General features: G+C 49.1%; 1 protein-coding gene across 3 annotated transcripts in view; it reads right to left on the bottom strand.

Annotated features, from left to right (window-relative positions):
• Window positions 1-21,050, bottom strand: part of Slc44a2 (solute carrier family 44 member 2) — a 32,937-nt gene extending 11,887 nt beyond the window's left edge. The window contains exons 1-10 of one of the 3 annotated variants that reach the window (XM_038323300.1): window positions 20,915-21,050; window positions 5,194-5,242; window positions 1,847-1,920; window positions 1,639-1,723; window positions 1,354-1,438; window positions 1,139-1,249; window positions 974-1,034; window positions 779-902; window positions 604-687; window positions 405-517 (exon numbers count right to left, since the gene is read on the bottom strand). In XM_038323300.1, coding sequence (XP_038179228.1) covers window positions 405-517; window positions 604-687; window positions 779-902; window positions 974-1,034; window positions 1,139-1,249; window positions 1,354-1,438; window positions 1,639-1,723; window positions 1,847-1,920; window positions 5,194-5,242; window positions 20,915-20,945 — 817 coding nt within the window. In that variant the 5' untranslated portion in view covers window positions 20,946-21,050. Of the gene's footprint in view, window positions 1-404; window positions 518-603; window positions 688-778; window positions 903-973; window positions 1,035-1,138; window positions 1,250-1,353; window positions 1,439-1,638; window positions 1,724-1,846; window positions 1,921-5,193; window positions 5,243-5,695; window positions 6,104-20,914 lie in introns of those variants that run through there. The other 2 variants (XM_038323299.1, XM_038323301.1) reach the window with 2 other exon arrangements.
• Between the last annotated feature and the right edge of the window lie 770 nt (window positions 21,051-21,820).

Raw genomic sequence — 21,820 nt, 5'->3', positions numbered from 1 at the left:
TGCTTGCTGCCTAAGCAGATGTCTTCATTCCTGTCTTTTGTTGTTGATTGCAATAGCAAACTGAGACCTGGTTCTCAAAGTTCAGAGGAACTGTGGTAGGGACCTTGCGTGTGCTGGCACTGAAACACTGAGCCGGGATTCTCACTGGAGGGAAAGAGGCAAGCGCCTGAGTAAACAAGTTTAGCCTCAGCTAGTTAGATCTCATCCATCTCCTCTTGATGGGCTCTGGCTGCTTCAAAGTGTCTACAACAGTACTGTGAACAGCTTCACAAACATGCCAGTTAAACAGTGGAAAACATCTGAAGGCTTCAGATGACATCTGATGAGCTGTCACCAGGGCAAAAGGCACTGGCATGTTGCGGACCTTGGGCAGGGAGGAACCTAGGAGGAAGGGGAACACGCACCATAGCCAAGTACCAGGATCACCATGACAATCATCACCCAGACCATAATGCCTGCCAGGAACCGTAGCAGGATGATGAACAAGAGACTCAGCACCATGGCGATGACCAAACCTCTGGGGATAAGACAGGAGCATGAGTGGCAGTGTCCTTAGGCTCACAGATTTGTAGCCAGGGGACAGCCAACTTCCTTTCAACTCACATTACAATCCAGTACCAGGATACAGTGTAATCTTCAAATATCTGCATGGCCAGCTGCCGGGCCTCTAGAACCATGTTGGCCTTCCTAGGGGCGGAAGAGATTCAGATCATAACCCAGAGAAGGCCAGCTCCAGTCCCACCCACCCCAGGAAATCCACAGAGGACTGCCTTCTCACTTGGCGCCCTCCACTAGCTCCGTGATGTTCTTCCTGGTGCCATTTCCATCCTCATAGGTTGTCTCATTGCCCACCATGAGGACCCCTTTGTTGGCATGGATAGCCGGGAAGCACCGCTGGACCACTGTGGGACCATAGAGACTATCAGATGAGCCCTTACAGATTCGCTGATCCTGTGGGATCCCCAATACTCACAAGGTTTGCTGGGGATGATAACCGCTGGACAGTCCCCATCGCGGAGCACCTCAGCCAGCCCCTGCAGAGAGAGTGGGAAGAAGTGAATCCCTGAGCAGGGTGACTTCCCATTCCCCTCCCACCTTCCCCTCCCTGGGGGGGTGCTGAAGGGGTCTTTCTGCTCACTTTATTGTTCTGGAAGCCAGGCACACAGAACTGCTTGTAATAGTCAAAGTCTGGAGAGGTGCGTGCTTTCAGAAAGGTGAGATAGCGATCCGGGCACTGCTTTACACAGATCTGGGGGAGTGAATGAGGGGTGTGGAGTCAGGACGCAGGGAACTCACAGCAGAGGTACCCCAATGTGTGAGGAGAGCGCTGTGGGAAGAGGTGGAACATGTTACCTGAGGGGTGGGACACTGAAACTCCAGCAGGACCAGAGGGCTGGCACACTTGACGATGTTGAAGTAAAACAAGAAGTGCTTATTCCTGGGGTTGGAGGGGTGAATGGAGTCGGTCAAGACTTCTCACCTACTGGGCCCAGAGATGGGCTCAGAGGGTGATGGCACCTGACATCAAGCTTGCCAACCTGAGTTCCATCTCTGGGAACCACATGATGGAAGGAAAGTACAAATTCTCAGCCCTCCACATGTGGGTGGCGTTTAGTGCACGCACACAAATAAACTCACACATTTTTTGTTCCCTTCTGACCACAGAACTCGCCCCGGCTATCAGTAGGGTAGATCACCTTCCGAGGGTCTCCATGGGTCCAGGCTGTGGAGAGACCCAGGGACATTGAGGCTCTGTCACTTTATAGCCACAGTACCACCCTGTGCCCCAGAGCTGTGCCGGCCCCTCCCCCAGAGAAGCCTAAGTTTTCTCCCTTCCAGAGCTCACCTACGATGCCCACAGCCACATAGCCTACGATGGCCAGGAAGAGCAACACACAGCAAACGACATCTGTGCAGCCCCTGGGGAGCAGAGCAGCATCAGTACAAGTGACATTAGACACACCCCTTTTTAAGAGAAATCTGAAATGTGGGTTAAGAAGCACGTGCCTTTTTTTTTTTTAAAGGGGTCTAAACGGGCGGTGATAGTGCACGCCTTTAATCCCAGCACTAGGGAGTCAGAGGCAGAGGCAGGTGGTTCTCTGAGTTCGAGGCCAGCTTGGTCTACAGAGAGAGTTCCAGGACAGCCAAGGCTATACAGAGAAACCCTGTCTCAAAAAACAAAACAAAACAAAAACCAAAAAAGGAAAAAAAAAAAGAAAAAAAAAAAAAGAAAGAAAAGGGGCTCACCATGTAGCCTGGCTGGCCTAAAACTTGCTATGTAGACCAGACTGGCCTCAAACTCAGAAAGTTCCACCTACCTCTGCCTCCTGAGTGCTGCTGGCCTATGTGCATTTTAAAAACTTTTACTTTTACTTATGTTTATGGGTGTCTTACCTGCATAGTATGTCTGTGAGCCATGTGTGCGCCTAGTGCCCATGGACTCCAGAAGAGGGCATCGGGTCCCCTGAACGTCATGTAGTGTTGGGAATTGAATCTTGAGTCCTCTGAAAGAGCAACCAGTGCTCTCAAAGACTGAGCCATCATTTTACTGCTTCTACATTTCCTGATTGTGTGTGTGCGTGCGTGTGTGTGTGAGAGTGTGTGTGTGTGTGTGTGTGTGTGTAGGAGGACAACTTTAAGAGCTGGTTTTCTCTTTCTACCATGTGGGTGCCAGGGATAGATCATCAGGTTTGGGGGTAGGCAGCTTTTTTTAGCCATTCCTTCAAGACTTATTTTTACTTTATGTGTAAGAGTGCTTGCTTGCATGCATGGATGTGCATCACATGTATGCCTCATGTAAAGGCCAGAAGAATGTACTAGACAGATCCCCAGAAACTGGAGTTACAAGTGGCTGTGAGCACCACTCTGTGGGTGCCGGGAACAAATCCTGGTCATCTAGAATTGGAACAAATGTTCTTAACTGCTGAGCTGTCTCTCTGGACCCACATTTCTTGTGTGTATGTCTATGTACCTGTGCACAGGCAGAAGTCAAACAGTGCACTGGAGTTACAGGTCATCTGTGAGATACCTGGCTTGCTATGTGGGAGCTGAGACCCAAACTCTAGTTCTTATGATTGGACAAGTGCTCTTAACTGCTGAACCATCTCTCCAGTCATCCAATGGCCACAATTCTCAATCCATCACACTTTAAAAAGAAATTCATCCAGCTGGGTGTGGTGGCACCCACCTTTAACCCCAGCACTTGGAAGGCAGAGGGAGGCAGATCTCTGTGAGTTCAAGGCCAGTTTGGTCTAGTGTGAGTTCCAGGACAGTCAGGGCTACATAGAGAAACCCTGTCTCAAAAACCCAACTCACCCAAAAAAGCAAAACAAAACAAACAAAAAGCGCTGTTACTCTTCTAGGGGATGCAGGCTCAATTCTCAGCATCTACATGATGGTTCACAACCATTGGTAACTCTAGTTCCAGGGGCTCTAATGTCCTTTTCTGATCTCAGTGGACAACAGGCATGCATATGATGTATATACATACAAGCAGGCAAACACACATATAAGAATCAATAAAACAAACCCATTTAAAATTTTGAGAAAGAATCTCTGAAAGTCACCCGGGCAGGCCTTGAGGCCTTGAACTAACTTTCTTTCTTTCTGTCATTGTTTCTTCTCCTTCCTTCCTTCCTTCCTTCCTTCCTTCCTTCCTTCTTTCTTTCTTTCTTTCTTTCAAATAATAGTCACTAGCCAGACAGTGGTGACACACATCTTTAATCCTAGCACTCAGGAGACAGAGACTTGTGGATCTCTCTGAGTTAGAGGCCTGCCTAGTCTACAGAGCTAGTTCCAGAGCTGTTATACAGAAAAATCCTGTCTTGAAAAACAAAACAAACAAAAAGGAAAAGGAAATTAAATAATAATCAAGAATAAAAAGAGAGTGGCTAAAGAGCTAGCTCAAGGTTTAAGAGTGCTGGGTTTGTTTCCCAGCACCAACCTGGAGACTCCCAGCCCCAGGGAATCCAATCCCTCATTCTGGCCTCCTTGGATACCAAGCAGGCACACAAACCAGACATAAATGCAGGCAAGACAACCATATAGTTCCAGGAGATCTGAACCCTCTTTCAACACATACACACATGCAGATAAAACATTCATACACAAAAAATTAAATCTAAAATAATTTTAAGTAAAAGTTGGACATAGCAGTACATGCCTTCAACCCAGAACTCTGGCAGGGTTTCACTGTGTAGCCCTAGCTGTCCTGGAAATCACTCTGCAGACCAGGCGCAGGACTCTCTTTTTTAAATAATACTTGAATTAATAATTTGAGAATTCCGTGCAATATATTATGAGTGTATTAATCCCCTCCCCAGGCCTTGAACTTCTGATCCTCTTGCCTCCCAAGTAGGTAGAATCACAGGACTGAGGAGCCACATCCAGCTCAAATAAAATTTTATGTGTAGAAGTCTCATGCAGAGACAGGTAGATGGATGGATGGATCTCTGTGAGTTCAAGGCTAGCCTAGTCTACATAGAGGGTTCCATGACAGTCAGGGCTACAAAGACTCTGTCTCAAAACAAAACAAAACTACAAAACTAAACAAACAAACAAACAAAAAGTAGGGGTGAGAATGTCACCCACTGGTAGAGCCACTGTTTAGTACTGAGGCAGAGAGAAGGAGAGAAGCCAGAGTGATGGCCCAGAAGGACAATTGTTTTGGATCCTTGGGACCCCATGATAGAAGGAGAAAGCCAACTCTTGCAAGTTGTCCTCTGACCTCCACACAGCACAGTGACAAATGCATACTATACCCATACACCCATACACACCAGCATACACACCCATACACACCAGCATACACACCCATACACACCAGCATACACACCCATACACACCAGCATACACACCCATACACACCAGCATACACACCCATACACACCAGCATACACACATACACACCAGGATATACACACATACACACCCAGCATACACACACATACCAGCATACATACACATAAATAAATATAAATTAAATTAAATTTTAAAAAAAGGATCCATGTAAAGGCAGAGGCATAATATATGCCTAAGGTTTGAGAGGCTCAATTCCATTCTCAGCTCCAATGGGAGGAGTCTAGAACCTTAAGGAAACCAGCTCTTGAATCACACTGCAATGGTTTGTTGGAGAATACAGAAACACATTCTCCCATCCTTTCCCCTCTTCCCCAGGAAGGCAGGGCCTCCTACCTGTAGTAAATGGGTCCTTTGAAGGTGGGGTCGTATTTCTGAGGCGTCCCTGAAAGTCAACAAGATTAAACAAGGGTGGATGAGAAGTTGACACAGGAAGCTGAGGGACCCAGGGTCCCCAAACCATAAGGAGTGTTGAGCTGTATCTGCATCCTACTTCCAGGGGACTACACCCAAGGTCATCAGAGACCACAGCAGGGACTAGAGTCTGATCAGCTTGCTGTCGCCCAAGGAGAATGCCTGGAAGGGTTTACAAGGACCAGAGCAAAAAACGCAAAGTTCACTGTGGAGAGGTGCAGGTGCTCTGGGGATGGTGTCGGCCTGGTCCTAGGTAGGAGAGTGGAATGGTGTCAGAGGCAGCTGTGGGAGCTAGCACAGGACGGTGAGGGGAACGGGAGGTGGGCGGACAACGAACGATTCAAGTGCAATTACTCCCCCTCCCTTTTGCAAACCTTCCCTGACAGTCCAAGGTCCCCGCTGGTGTCCCCGGGGGCTCGCATACCATGCTTCCCGTAGTAATGCTGCGAATCCTTCCCCATCACTGCAGTGCGGCCCCGACGGCGCCCAGACGGTCCGTGCCCTCCCGGACACAGCCGCCACCGGCAGCAGCTCCTCCAGAGTAGCAAGCGGGACGGCCCAAACCGGTCAGACAGGCCCCGGCCAAATAACCATGGGAGGGAGGGACCGACCTAGGGGGCCGGGCCGGGCGGGGCCGCAGTTGCTCCTGCCACTCACTGGAAGGCCGGATTTAGCTCTCCCAGCCCCCCACCTTCACCCAGCCTCCACCCAGGAGCCTGAGGTGGCTCCTCCGGGCTCTGGCCTCACCCTCTATCCACCCACCTTCCACCGACCCACGCAACAATGCATCCAGGAACACTTCTCAACTCTAAAAGATTACCCGACTGCTCTACCATGCAAGATGGAAACTGAGGCACAGGGAGGAAAGAAAGCAGGCAGACATCTGGGCAGTGGTGGCGCTCGCCTTTAATCCCAGCACTCTGGAGACAGAGACAGGTGAATCTCTAAATTAGAAGTCAGCCTGATCTACAGACGAGTTCCAGAACAGCCAAGGCTACACAGAGAAACCCTTTCTCCAAAAACAAAACAACAGAAAAACAAGCAACCAAAAAGAAATTATTTGGCCTAAAACTCAAATACATGGATGAAATTGAGGGGGGGGGGGGGAATATTGGTGCTTTTTTTTTTTTTTTTTGAGAGAGAGAGTCTTATGTAGTTTAGGTAGGCATACAACTCACTGTCCAGCCAATTTGCTGTTTTTGTAGAGGACGTGGGTTCAATTCCCAGCACCCATATGGCAACACACAACTGTCTGTAACTCCAGTTCCTGGGGTTCTGATGCCCTCCCACAGACATACATCCAGGCAAAGCACCAATACACATAAAATAAAAATAAATAAAGATTTAAAAATAAGATCAAGTTCAAGACCAGTCTGGGTTCACAATCACAGCAGAAAATGCCAATCCTAGCCTTGTGGGTCGGGCACAGAAAGCCAGGGTAGCAGCTGGCACTAGGGCTTAAGGATGCACTGTCAGGTGTTCAAACAAGGTGGGGATCAGGGGCAGGTGTCAGCATGGGGCACAGCTGGGATCACGTTATACAGCAGGCAAGGAGGTATACAATGTGCATTTCCATAAGGGCATTAATCCACCAGGAAGCTTACTGAAGAAGCGGGATAGCCAGGTGGTGGTGGTGTACACCTTTAATCCCAGCACTTGGGAAGCAGAGGCAGGTGAATTTCTGTGAATTTGAGGCCAGCTTTGTCTACAAGAGCTAGTTCTAGGACAGCCAGGGGCTACATAAAGAAACCCTGTCTCAAAAAGAAAAAGAAGCAGGATATACAGTTGGTGTGATATGTATCCCATCATAGGCATATATATATACCTATACACACACACACATATATAAAATATGAGGGTATATAACATACATGGTGAAAGTCCCAAGTCCCTGTTTGTAACCTCATCACTACATCACATACCCAAAACAACCACCAAAAAGCAAACCACACTGAGGTGTGGCTCAGTGATAGAGCTGCTACCTAGAATGCCCCCTCCCCAGTGAGGGGCAGGGGTGTGGCTCAGGGGTAGAGCCTACTATGTAAGGCATGAATTCTAGCTGAACACCCTCATACAAAAACTATTAATACCTGCAGTTGCCACCACAAAGTCTAGCACACCCAGCTGGGCTCTGCTCTCTAATCAGCTGTCCCTGGAGAAGGCCAGCTCCCCTCCTCTGGCTCACTGTAGGGAGGTCAGCCTTGCCTAACCCCAAAGCCACAGGCATCAGCAAACAGGCAGGGCTAAAAGCTCCAAGCTATGGCCTAGGCTGACCAGAACTCCCAAAGAAACCTGTGTTTCTCAAAAGCCCCACAGCCCTCACATCATTGGCCCTCAAGAAGGCCCTCACCCAGATTTGGCAGTGGACAGAGTAGATTGGTCCCGGGCAACAAATTGCTTCTGTTCCAAGCTAGACAGTGCCTTGAGGACAGTCAAACAAAGAGCCTCCAACCACCATGTCCTCAAATGGCTCCCTCAGGTAGGCTCACCCGACCCCTGCCACTCTCATGGAGGCCTCAATGTCATCTCATTCCTGCCAAGGTCATTTGCAGGCACAGTCTCTCAGCCTGACCCAGCAGGGTGATGTCACTCCTTTCCTGCTGGGCTTTGATCTGAGCCCAAAGGAGGCTTGCTTCAGACCAGTTCCTTTCATTGAGGCAGAGGGCTGAGGGGCCTGATTTCTGTAAAGCCCTAGGCTCAGTCCCAGGCAACCTCTTTCCCCTAACGCTGGGCTTGGTGTCTGGTCTACAAGTGTCACCCTAGCACTTGAGAGACTGAGGCAGGACTGCCTTGAGTTGAAGCTGTTATGGTTTTGGTCCCTGGTCCCTTTAAGAGACAAGCCATGCCCACTCCCTCCCCCATCCGCTGAGGCAGGCTGATCTTCAGCTTCCGGCCTGAGCTCACTCTCTTTTCCATCTTCCTCTTGGAGAGGCAGCTTCGCTTCTGCCTCTCTCTCCCCACTTCTCCGCTTCCCCCCTCCTCCCTCTCTCTCTCTCTCTCTCTCTCTCTCTCTCTCTCCCTCTCTCTCTCTCTCTCTCTCTCTCTCTCTCTCTCTCTCCCCCCATAACCCTCTGAATAAATATTCAACCTCACAACCTCATGGATGTTGTGTCTATCCATGTCTCTGTCTCCTGCCCGCCATGTGTCTCCCTGCCTGGGACCAGCCACCGCTCTGGGACGGGCAGCCATCTGTGCCTGGGACTGGCTGCTTCCAGGGCCTGCTGTTTGCCGCCACATGGCCCGCTACCACCAGTTGGGACCTACAGCATTTCTGCTACTTACTGCAGCCGGGGATCTTGCAGCATTTTTAAAAAAAACAACAGAAGCCACCCTGAGTTATGTAGCTAAATCCTGGCTAAAAAAATTTAAATACTTGGGGCTGGGGAGATGGCTCAGTAGCTGAAAGCATTTGCTGTTCTTGCAAAAGACTGGAGTTCAATTCCCAGCACCCATGTGCAGTTTACAACTGTCTGTAACCCCAGTTCCAGGGGATCTGATACCTTCACACCAATTCACATAAAATAAAGTTTTAAAAAAATTTAAAAAAATAATAGAATATACACGAATTTATTAAAAATTTAAATACTTGGGGCTTGGAGAGATGGCTCAGTGGCTGAAAGCACTTGCTGTTCTTGCGGAAGACTGGGGTTCAGTTCCCAGCACCCACATAACAGCTTCTCCTGATGTCCAATTCCTGGAGCTGAGACTCCTCCACTTCCTACCGCTAAGGCAGCAGGTGCATGGTGAACATATATGCATACACATAAATAAAAGTAAATACATATTTTTAAGCATTTTAAAACCTTGAGTAGGCCATTGTGGAGACATTTTACTCCCAGCACTCTGGAGACATGCTAAGTGGACCTCTGTGAGTTCCAGGCCAATCTGCTCTACATAGCCAGTCCCAAGTCAGTGTTACACAGCAAGACACTGTCAGAAAACAGAAACCAAGAATTTAAAGCTGGCCTGGTGTCACACATGTGTGACCCAGCATTAAGAAGGTGCCCTCTCTACACTCGGAAGGGACAGGCAGGTGGATCTCTGTGAGTTCAAGGCCAACACAGCTAAGACTACAGGCCACACAGAGAAACCCTGTCTCTAAAAACTGAGAGAAAAAAAAAAAAGAAGGTGCCCTTAGGAAACCTTAGGAAGACCGGAGATCACATAGGAAACTGAGGGTGAACCTCAGTCCACAGATAAAGCAAAAATGTTTAAGTCAGTATACTTGATATGTAAGTAGAAAAAATAGCCCTGACTCAGAGGCAGAAAATTCCACAGGAACTAATCATGCGAATATATAAAACCTCAAACTATTAGAAGCATGAAGAAACTACAAGAAACTGTGTCTCTGATAGGAAGGCTGGTACAGCAAGTGGGAGACAAGATAAGGGAATATTAGATGTTTTGAGGGTCAACTGGGGTAACCCACCCCTGCCAGACTCCTAGCTGTCCACCCCCAATTAGGTTTGATGGGCAAGTGGGAGCCACCAAGGGGGACTCAGTAAGAACATAAGACCTGCCTAGGGAAGAGAGCTTATGGGAGTCTATACTGTCCAGCAGCTGACAGCTCTCTCTCAGAAAAAGATGGAAATGGGTTAACCTTTAGACAGAATTTAAAACGCAGAGGAGGTGAAGTGGATGAGAAGTAGAGGCACTTGCTGCCAATACTGAAGGCAAAGAACTGACTCCTGCAGGATCCTCTGGCCTCTGCGTGCTTGCTATGAATGAGCCGACTGCCTGCAGCCCACAGAGATAATAAATAAACGCAACTTTATAAAGGACAGCAGCTGCAAAAGCTAACAGTTTCTGATTATGGAGGTTGATCCAATACTTGCAAGATGGGAAAGGGCTGGGTCTTTGCAACCACAAAGCCAGATAAAATGAACAGAAAGCAGAGTGTGAGAGAGGGGAGGAGGAAGTTGCTAAAGCACCTGCCTAGAAGGCATGAAGTCCTGCTCCACTCCCGGGGCAGAATAAATTGGGTGTAAAAGTAGGCGCTGCTGAGCCCTGGGGAAACAGAGGTAGAAGAATCGGAAGCTCAAGGTCACTGACTGGGGCCACAGCTAAAAGGGTAAAGAGCACTTGACGAGCAAAGCAACCGTGGGGATCCAAGATAGAATTCTAAGAATCCATTTAAGAGCACTCAGCTGGGTGTGGTGGTGCATGCCTTTATTTCCAGTACTTAGAGGTAGAGGCAGGAGGACTCTTGAAACCTTTTGGCAGGACACACACACACAGACACACCCACCAGACTGGAAGGATGGAGGCATTGTGTGTAGCAGCCTCCTCTGCTACACATAGATTGAAAACATTCTATCCTTAAACAGGGAAGTAAACAAAAACAAAGTAGCTTCAAAAACTCAGGGAGAACAGCCCCTCCCTGCCAGAGCAAACAATAAACGGGTGTTGTGGAGAGGAGGAAAGTTACAAACACTCAGATAAAAAGAGCTGCCTGGAAGAGGTTTAGACAACCGAGGCCCCTGGAAAGGACGTTCTCCAACCTGCGCAGATGCCTGCCGGCTGTGCAGTGTGCTCCAGGTTCCCAGCTGTGTGAGCTGGGGTGGGCCTTGATGATGCAGCGGGCTTAGAGTCATTTCTGCTGCTGTTAAGTAACTCCTCACCCATATTCCTGTAAGTAATCCCCAATGAAACTCATTAGTTCACCAAGTTGGTCTTTGGTGGTCTCTGTACTTTGGCCTGTTGTGGGCTCCCTGTCTGGGGTGAGTGCTTTCTTTTCTTTTCTTTCCTTTTCTTTTCTTTTTTTGTTTGTTTGTTTGGTTGGTTGGTTGGTTTTCTGAGACAGGGTTTCTCTGTAGCTTTGGAGCCTGCCCTGGAACTAGTTCTTGTAGACCAGGTTGGCCTTGAACTCACAGAGATCCACCTGCCTCTGCCTCCCAAGTGCTGGGATTAAAGGTGTGCACCACCATGCCTGGCAAGATACAATTTTTTTCAAAAGCTGCCTGAACTATGTGAGACCTTGTCACGGTAAAGCAGGATGGAGACGTGATTCGGCGGTTAAGAACTCACACCACTCACAAAGACACCTGACTTCTGGTAACTCTAGCTCCAGGGTATCAACCACCTCTGGCCTCCTCTGGTGCTCCCTGCTGGCTAGCTCTAGCTCACACAGTCACCCGTTCACTTCCTCTCCCTCCCTTCGTTCCCCCCCCCCCACACACACACAGTGCGCAGTGAAAAACAATAAAACTAGAAAAGGCTAGTGTGTGATCCCACTTGACAGGAAGGTAAACTGAGGCTAGTGACCACCATAGATTGGATTAACAGAAAAGCCCTCTCATGTCTAATCTGGCAATTGTCTTGTAGCTCTGGCCTGTAGGGGTTTAAATGCAGTTTGCGGCCTCAGCTCTAGTCCCACCGGGAGGTATTAAGACAAAGACTAGGGCCTTTGGGAGGTGATTAGGGAAAGGGAGGTGTGCCTCTGGATTGAGCACTGGTGGCTTTAAAATAAGAGCCAGGTGTGGAGACACAATACTGTCATCCTTGCTACTGAGGAGACTGAGGAGGGAGGGTGACAAAGTCAAGCACAGAACGAGCTCCAGGCCACCCCTAATGCAGTCATCACTCTTGTACCACACAGTGGACGCCATGTGACCACCTCAAGCCCTGCTGTTTTACCTTCCCCATGTGATGGACTTGAACTGTGATCCAAAATAAACCATTTCTCTTTGTACACCCACACACACACCCACACACCCACACACCCACCCACACACACACAGAGAAAGAGAGAGAGAGAGAGAGAGAGAGAGAGAGAGAGAGAGAGAGAGAGAATGATTCAGCAGTAGAATCCTTGTCTAGAATCCTCCAGTGAGGGCTGGGGATGTAGCTCCATGGCAGAGCCCCTGCCTGGTATCCCTGTGTGCACTAATTTTATGTTGCTTGACACAGCCAGAGTCATCTAAGAGGGAGGTCCAACTGAGAAAATGCCTCTGTGATGGCTGTTCTTGGCTATCAACTTGACTATATCTGGATCTACAACCAGAAAAAAAGAGGACACAGCTGTGAGGAATTTTTTCTTAATGTGAAGTAGGAAGATCCACTTCTAATCCAGATCTTTGATGTAGGAAGACACATCTTTAATCCAGATCTAATCTGGGCCATGCCTTCTGCTGGAAGCCTATAAAAGGACACAAGAGAAGGAAGACTTTGCTCTACAACTGTTTGCTCTTGCCATGCTAGCAAGTCTATTCCTTCACAGGCATTGGAGCCTGTTCTTCGGGATTCCAGAGTATACTGAAAACCAGCCAAGACGGCCAGCTTCATGTGATGGAGGACTCTCATTGGTTAATAAAGAAACTGCTTTGGTCCATTTGATAGACCAGCCCTTAGGTGGGTGGAGTAGACAGAACAGAATGCTGGGAAGAAGGGAGGTTAGTATGCCTCTCCTCTCTGGATCAGACCCAATGGAGCCAGCCGCCAGGTCAGACATGCTGAATCTTTCCCGGTAAGACACCACTCGTGGTGTTACACACATTATTAGATAGGGTTAGTCAAGATGTGAGTAAGAGGCTGAAACTAATGGGCCAGGCAGTGTTTAAATGAATAAAGTTTCCGTGTAATTATTTCGGGTGTAAAGCTAGCCGTGTAGTGGGACGCAGCCCGCTGCTCCTTCTATACTCATGGACTGAGCAACTTCTGGATTCTTGGACTTCCCATTCATAGGCAGCCATTGTTGGATTAGTTGAACCACAACCTATAAAACCATTCCGATAAACCCCCTTCTGTGCATATGGAGAGATTCATATAAGTTCTGTTACTCTAGACTCTCGAGTCTAGAGAATCCTAATACAGCTTCCATACGATTTGGCTGTAAGGCATTTTCTTAATTAGTGATTGATGGGGAAGGCCCAGCTATTGTGGGTGGTGCCATCCCTGGACTGGTGGTCCTGGATTTTATAAGAAAGCAGGCTGAGCAAGTAATGAGGAGCAAGCCAGTAAGCAGCTCCTCTCCATGGCCTCTGCATCAGCTCCTGCCTTCAGGTTCCCCTGTTTTGAGTTCCTTCCTTCAGTGAGTTCCTGGAGTTAGCTTCTTTCAGTGAACTGTGATTCAGGGTATGTAAACCAAATAAACCCTTTCCTCCCCAAGGTGCTTTTGGTCACAGTGTTTATCACAGCAGCAGTAACCCTGACACGCCCTCAGTGAGATATGGGGGTATGATTTAGAGGTGGAACTCCTGAGGAGACACCCCAGTGAGGGTCTAAGGTATAGCTCTAAGAAAGAGCATTTGCCTCCCCTGGCAGTGACCCTGGGTTCCAACCCTAGCATAGCAAGAACTAAAACACAGCACACATGTGTGGGCTCTCTGACTCTCGGATTTCTTCTAGCAAGAAAACCACCAGATAAAGCCTGGTGACCATGAATCAAACTGGAAGTTAACTCTCATTTTGTGTAACTTACCTAGTCTTCTCCATGGGGTTAAAAGCAAAAGAAATTAGACCAAGACTCAGGGAGAGGCAAGGGTGGTGGGGGAGGAAGGGATAGCTGGATTGTGAAAACAGTGGGGGCAGGTCCTACCAAGCCAGGCATGAGGGCTCATCGAGTGTGGGAGATAAGGGAACTCAGACAGGCAGTCAGTCTGTCATAATGCTTTTGCCAGGACATCAAGTGACACCCAGCCCCCACAACCTCCAAACAGTGGCTAAGTCAAGGGCTCCAGTATCCAAGGCCTCGCCTACACAGCCCCTGCCTTCCCAGACTTCTGGGCCTGGCCTAAAGAACGGACATCTCAGCCACTCAGACATTTCCTTCTGACAAGGATTTGGGGGCAGTGCCCACGCAGTGAAGGTATGGAGGCAAACGATGGAGAAAGGGCCAGGTAGCTAACAATGCCAGCACTCAAGTTACGGAGGCCAGCTAAGGCTGCAGAGTGAATTCTAGACCAGCTTGAGTTTACATCAAAAAAATTAATAACTAATTAATTAAAAACTGGGTTAGTGGTACACGCCTTTAATCCCAGCACTCAGGGAGTAGAGATAGTCGGATCTCTGTGAGTTCAAGGCCAACCTGGTTACATATTGAGCACCAGGGTATCCAGAGTTAAGTAGAGAGAACCTGTCTCAGAAAATGAATGAATGAGCCAGTGGTGGTTGCACACGCCTTTAATCCCAGCACTCAGGAGACAGAGGCAGGAGGATCTCTGTGAGTTCAAGGCCAGCCTAGTCTACAGAGCAAGTTCCAGGACAGGCTCCAATGCTATAGAGAAACGCTGTTTCATAAAACCAAAAACCAAAACAAAACAAGAAAATGAATGAATGAATAAATAAATAAGTATAATAAAAGCTACGGTAGCATGGGTGGAGCCAGGCTTCACTGACTGCATGCCTGAGAAACCTGAGTCCTTTCTCTGTACCACATCAACTGAGCAGGGTCCCCCAAGCCAGCAGAAGGCGAAGGGAAGTGGGCTAGGAGTTCAAAGTCAGTCCTGGTTCAATAGAGAGTTTGAGGGCAGCCTGAGCTGTGAGGGGTCCCATCCCAAACACACACGGACACTTCCACTCAGAATTAAACAAAAAGAAAAAAAAAAAAAAAAACAGAAAAGTAACGTCTTCTCCCCTCATTGCAGATGCTGTCTACAGGCCACAGACCCCGCACATCTCTAACCCTCTGTCTCCTGAGCGCCACGATTTTGGTGCTGGGATAAACCAAAGGAATGCCACCCACACCTCTAGTCTCCTCGTCCATACCATTCCCTCTGGGCTAATTCACAGGGTACAAAACTGCATATTGTTCCACCCCAGCAAAGCAGGGCTAATCTCATCCTTGACAAGGCTACAAAGTATGTATTTAAACAATCTTTTGTTGTTGCCTAGTTTATTTGTTGGCTGTGGTTGTGTGTCCCCCTCCGCACCCCCCTATCCCTGTGTCCGTCCCCGGCACTCCTCACAGACGAAAGAGTTTCTCTCTGTAGCCCTAGCTGTCCTAGAACTAGGTCTGTAGTAACTCCCAGGGATCCATCTGCCTCTGCCTCCCAAATGCTAAGATTAAAGGTTGACCGCATGCGCCATCACTGCCTGGCCCAAAACTTTTAAATTAGATCTATTCATTTTATTTTATACGAGTGTCTGCCTGTATGTATTACGTCTGAGCACAGTGCACATGCTTGGTGCCTGCAGAGGTCAGAAGAGAGGACTAGGTCCCCTGGTTGATGATAGCTGTGAGTTACCACAGGGGTGTTGGGGAAGGAAGGATCCTCTGCAGAGCAGCCAGTGATCTTACACTGTGTATCTTCAGTTGGCTACACTGTATTTCACTGAGCGCTGGTCCTCTTGTAGAGAGCCCTTCCCCAGCACCACAGAATGGCTCACAACCATCCACGACTACAGTTCTAGAGGACCCAACACCCTCTTCTGACATCTTTGGGCACTAAGCCTCCACATGGTAGACACACATGCAGGCAAAATAACCATACACATAAAATAAAAAACCATGACTAAAAAGATACAGATGTGGGGGAGTCCCGAAGAAACAGCTTGATGGGTAAAAACCTTGGCCATAAGGACCTGAGTTCCAGTCCCCAGCACCCACATAAAATCTGGGGGTAAAAACTGTACCAGGCTTAGGAACAGACACTGTTACAGAAATCAAGAGAGCCAGGGGGCTCAAGTTAGGGCTTGATGCCTGAGCACTAGCTCCAAACTCAAAGTGTGGAGGGTGAGCTGGGTGACTGGTGGCGCACGCCTTTAATCCCAGCACTCGGGAGGCAGAGGCAGGCGGATCTCTGAGTTCGAGGTCAGCCTGGTCTACAAGAGTGAGTTCCAGGACAGGCTCCAGAACTACAGAGAAACCCTGTCTCCAAAAAACAAAAAAGAAAAAAAGAAAAAAAAAAAAGGAAAAAAAACACAAAAAAGAAAAAAAACTGTGAAAGGAGAGAACTCACTTCCACAACTGTCCTCACACATGAGTAAATGTACTTTTTAAAAACTTACAAAAGTAGGGGCTGGAGAGATGGCTCAGCGGTTAAGAGCATTGCCTGCTCTTCCAAAGGTCCTGAGTTCAATTCCCAGCAACCACATGGTGGCTCACAACCATCTGTAATGAGGTCTGGTGCCCTCTTCTGGCCAGCAGGCATACACACAGACAGAATATTGTATCCATAATAAATAAATAAATAATTAAAAAAAAAACTTACAAAAGTAGCAAGGCAGTAGTGGCACACACCTTTAATTCCAGCACTCAAGAGGCAAAGGCAGGTGGATCTCTCTGAGTTCAAGGCTAGTCTGGTCTACAAAGCAAGCAAGTTCCAGGACAGGCTCCAAAGCTAGAGAGAGAAACCCTGGCTTGAAAAACCAAAAACCAAACACAAAAACAAACAAACAAAAAAAAAACACCTTACAAAAGTGGAGAGCAACGGAGGGAAACACAAGATGTCAACCTGTGGTCTCCACATTTGTACACATAGTGCACACACCCCCAAAAGAAATATATATATGTGAATGGGGGCACTCACCAGGCACTGCCCTTCTCTGAGAATTCACAGGTAGCAGCCATGTTGGGGAGGAAGAGGTGTTTTCTCACTGGTGTGGTCACTGGTGAGGTCAGCTTTGTGGACAACCCCCACCCTCACTGTGTCTCTCATACACATATTAAAAAAAATACATAAACCGGAAAATACATGGGGTGGGTGGTGGTGGCTCACATCTTTAATTCCAGCACTTGGGAGGCAGGCGCAGGCAGATCTCTGTGGATCTGAGACCAGCCTGGTGAAAGCACACACACAAAAGTAAAAAGGGGCTGGTTGGAAAGAGGAGGGGTCAATGGGAGTGGGAGGAGACAAGAGGGGGTGATGGGTGAATATGGTCAAAGTATATCATATGTGTTATAAAAATTTCATAGTGGGGCTGGGCAGATGGCTCAGTAGTTAAGAACACTTGCTGAGTCCTGGTTGTCCTGGAACTCACTAAACTAAGGCTGGCTTCAAATTCAGTGATCTGCCTGCCTCCTGGGGCTGAAACTAAAGATGTATACCACCACACCCGGCTTTTATTTCTTTATTTTTATTCATGTGCACAGTGTGGTGTGTGTGCCTGAGTTCACGCGCACTGTGTGCTTGGAGAAGGATGTGACATCTGGGCGCTGGGAATCACACTCAGGTCCTCTGATAGAGCAGTGAGCACTGACCACTGAGCCATCTAACCAGGTCTCTAAATTATTTTTTTCTGTTTTGAGACAGGCTCTCGTGTAGCCTAGGCTGGCCTGAAACTCCTGTGCAGCCAATGATGACCTTGAGTTCTAATCTTCCTGCCCCCACCTCCCGAGAGCTGGGACACCCACAAGCCTGGTTTATCAGATACCAGGGAGAGAACGTGGGAATCCATGTGTGCCTGGCAAGCACTGTGCCAACAGCTACAAACCCAGCCAAAGAAGTCTCCTCTTTAGCCAACCTTCACTATGTGTTTCCCCAGCTCTGGGTTATAGAATCTTCTCTTGCTCATGCCAAGTCTGGGCTGGCAGGAAGGCTGTGCCATTAAGGACCCCAGCTGGGCCCTGAGCCATTTCCCTTTCCTGTGGATCTGCTACCTTCTTCCAGAATCATGTTATCTGCTGGGAAAGGCACTTCCTGTCCTGCCCAGTCCTGCCTCACTCTTCCCAGACAGAGGTTTGCCTGTCCATTAGTTCAAAGAAAAGCTATGTCCTCCATGCCACCAGCCCCAGGGTCACCTGAGCATACAAGGCCTCCCCAGATATCATTGAAAACAGTAGTCCGAGCTGGGCGGCGGTGGTGGATGCCTTTAATCCCAGCACTTGGAAGGCAGAGGCAGGAAAATCTCTGAGAGAGACCTGATCTACAAAATTAGTTCCAGGACAAAGAGGGCTACATAGAGAAACCATGAAACCCTGACTCAAACAAACAAACCAAAACAAAAATCAGAGCTTTGATTTAAAGCTGGGTCTATCTGAAGCCACTCCTGTTGGGCACAGTGATGAATGGGAAGCCACTATGCGTAGGATTAGCCATTATGTCCAAGAGAAAGCTGACATTGAGCCCAACTGATAGCGTGCTTATCCAGCATACAGGAAACCCTGGGTTCCTTCCTTAGCACTAAATAACTTGGGTGTGGTGGTGCACATCTATAATCCCAAAATTTGAAAGTTGAAGGTAAGAGAATCAGTCATTTGGCTACACCGTGAATTTGGAGAGAAAGCTTAAACTATTTTGCAGGAATGTTATGGGTAATGTCTAAATAGTCCAGGTTTTTCATTTTGGTGAAATAGGCTAAGTTTCAGGCAAAACAAGATCCTGCCTAAAGTAAGGCATGGTGGCCTGAAATCCCAGCTACTCATAAAGGCTGCAGCATAAAGAGAAGACCAAGTTTAAGGCATCTGAATTACACAGCAAGACCTATCTCACAGATTTGTATGCTTGAGGCTCTCGGTTCATTCAATCCTCAGTATACGTAAGGAAAAGAGGAAGGGAGAAGGGAAAGAGGGGGGAGGGAGGGAGGAAAGAAGGAGGTAGAGAGGAAGGAAGAAAGGAAGGAGGGAGGAAGGGAGGAAAGAAGAGAGAAGAGAAAAATTCCACTGTCAAATAAGACGGCTCTGGCTGCAGAAGCCAGGTAGGGCCTCTTTCACAGGTTCCCCGAGTCTTGTAGGGGAAATATTAAGCAAGCTTGTGGTTTGTTTTCTGTTCCTTCTGCCTGAAACGCACGTGTCTCACTCAATCCATCTCACCCGGCTTTCACTCTCCAACCTTCATCTCTTAAAATAGACCTAGTGGCTCTTCCGTGCACAACGTCTTGTCCATTGCTCTACAACCCTAACAACCTACAATTACACGTTAGTTCTCTTGTCCACCCTCACACGGCCTAGGGTTTCTCTGCTTGGTGGACTGCTGTGTCCCCAGGCAGACCATTGCCTGTGAAAGTTCTGATAAATTCTCGGGGGTCTGAAATTATCGGTGTTTAGCTGAGCATCAGAATGAGGTCTAGGCCCAACCACTTGCTGAACATGCTTGAGGCCTTGGGTTTTGGCAACACACCCACAAAACCTTAAGGGTCCATTCCCAACCTGAGCATGGCATTGTCTTGAGTTCCAGTCTGTGCTTGCAGAGCGTGCTCCGGGCCTTGGGTTCCACCACCACCCACCCCTCAGTGTTTTCTGAGCATGCGAGACCCCATTTGGGTTCCAGTTCTTGCTAAACACAGAAGAGCTGGCAGCTTTCAATCCCATGGCTTACTGACCAGGGGTGAGGCCCTGAGTTCCATCCTTGTACAACATACAGCTTCCCTCTGCACCCACCCACCCACCCACATGCAGTCTCACCCTTTAGCTAAATTCAAGCCTGGGCAAATCAAAGCCTTGTTCACTCTGCCCCATTCTTATTCCAAACAGACTTCAAGACGACCAACTATACATACCCTCAGATGTGACACCAAGCATACTCAGACTCCCAGACTGAGATTCCCACACCAGAGACAGACAGCCACACCCAAGAGTTGCACAGCATGAGCGACCCCAGAGCCTGGGGCTTCGGACAGGGAGCCCCTCTGGTGGTCTGGGGCTGGCAAATCAAGTGCCCCCAGAAAGTCCCTGGGAGGCTAGGTCCTTTAGGCTGGGCAGGGTGGGTGGCAGCCTCTCCCATCTGCCCATTCATTTCTTTATTTAGGGCACAGTACCAGGGAACAAGAGGAGGCTCAGGGAGAGCCTACTTGCTTCTCTAGTTATTTTTGAGCCGTTTCCGGCCCCCTCTCCACGACTCTAGAGTCTAGCAGTTTCCAGGAAGTTCCTGTCACACAAAGTGTGGAAGACGGGGGCGGCGAAAGGGGAGGTGTAATAGAGCCCCTCTGCCATAGTCTCAACCATGCCACTTAAGGCTCGTGACAGATTTGGGCCCCCAGGGAACCCAAAATAGATAAGAGGAAGGAGGCTCAGAGTTCAACACCCAGTTCATGGGAACCCGGAGTCGGGTGGGGTGAGAAAGCCGCATCCTGGCCCCACCCCCAACTCCAAGTAGCTGAGGCCGCCCTCAGGACTCACAGAGGGTAGGGTCCCAGTCTCCTGAACCCCTTAAAATTACAGGCACCCGCAATAATCCGCTTAGGCAGGGAAAGTTTTTGAATTGCTCCCCGCTTGCCCCTCATCAAAGGCACCCTTGTTTCTGCCCTTCCCTGAACTGGTATGCGCCCAACCCCAGTATACAGGTGCGTCCAACCTTGCCTCAGTTTCCCCACCAAAGCTTGGGATCGCTACTTGTGGGTGTAAATGGTAGACATGCAGAGAACATTGGGCTCTTGAGGAGACGGGACATGTGGAGAGGTCGGGGCCCTGTTCCTGCCCAGACCCCAATCTATTACCGCCGCACGTCCCCTCCCCCGCCCACCATCTAATCCGCCCAGATAACGGGACCTCCAGGGGAGGAGCATGCGCCGTACTCCCCGGCCCATCGCTCAGGAGGAAGGGAGTAAGCTTGAGGATCCTGGGGAAGGGGTACGGTGGACAACCTGGGCTGGGGCCAAACGCTCCGGATTAACCAGCGCAGGATGCAGAGGCCTGAGGGCGCGGACAGAAGGGCCTTCGTCCTGGCTGCAGCCACGAGTGTTTTAAGGCTCTCAGATGTTGTCCTTCCTCAAAACCCCCTCCTTCCCAAGTCACACAGGCGACCTCCAGGCCGGAGGCAATTCCTACCATAGACTCCGTCCTTCCTATCGTCCTCCATGGCCGCAACCGGAGGGGAGCGAGTCGGAAGCCTTCACGACCCTAACCCAGCAGGGCGGGAGGCAACGCGCGCTGCAGGCCCCGCCCTACCCTGGTTGACCCCGCCCCCAGCGCGCACACCAATGGGAGCCCCGCGCTTGAGGGGCGTGGCCAGGACCGGGAGTTGGGGGGCGGCCACCTTCCAATTTCCAGTAGACTCTCGCGGCTCACTCCTTTCGGTAAACCACACCTAGTAGGCTGCATCTGCTTGTCAGTGGTTCTTGTTTGTATGTTTTTGTTTTTCGAGACAGGGTTTCTCCATGTGGCCCTGGCTGTCCTGGAACGCGCTCTGTAGACCAAGCTGGCCTCGAATTCAGAGATCCTCGTGCTTCTGCCTTCAGTGTGCTGGGATTAAAGCCATGAGTCATTACTGCCCAGCAAGTCATTCGTCCCGGGTATTGATCTCTGACTGTGAGCTAGAGGAATGAGAAAAAAATTGTCAGTGTCCATTCATGAGATTGTCAAGAACTTGAGAGTATGAACACAGGTCAAAAGGGAACAAAAACTGAGGAGCGGTTAATTCCGTGGCAGCCAGGACCAGTGGTTCACTTTAATCCTTAATCCCAGCACTGGGGAAGCAGGAGTCTCTCTCTCTCTCTCTCTCTCTCTCTCTCTCTCTCTCTCTCTCTCTCTCTCTCTCTCTCTCTCTCTCTCTCTCTCTCTCTCTCCTTTAGTTCTGGGCCAACTAGATAGGACTATACATAGTGAGACCTCGGGGAGGGGGCTGCTGGCAAAATGGTTTCGTGGCTAAGAGCACTACCTGCTCTTCCTGAAGACCTGACTGAGTTCAACTCTAGCTCCAGAGAATCTGATGCCCTCTTTTAGCGTCTACAGGCA

The sequence above is a fragment of the Arvicola amphibius genome, chromosome 3, assembly GCF_903992535.2.
Source record: "Arvicola amphibius chromosome 3, mArvAmp1.2, whole genome shotgun sequence".
NCBI classification, from domain to species: Eukaryota; Metazoa; Chordata; class Mammalia; order Rodentia; family Cricetidae; genus Arvicola; species Arvicola amphibius.
This window is presented reverse-complemented; position numbering and strand designations above follow the sequence as displayed.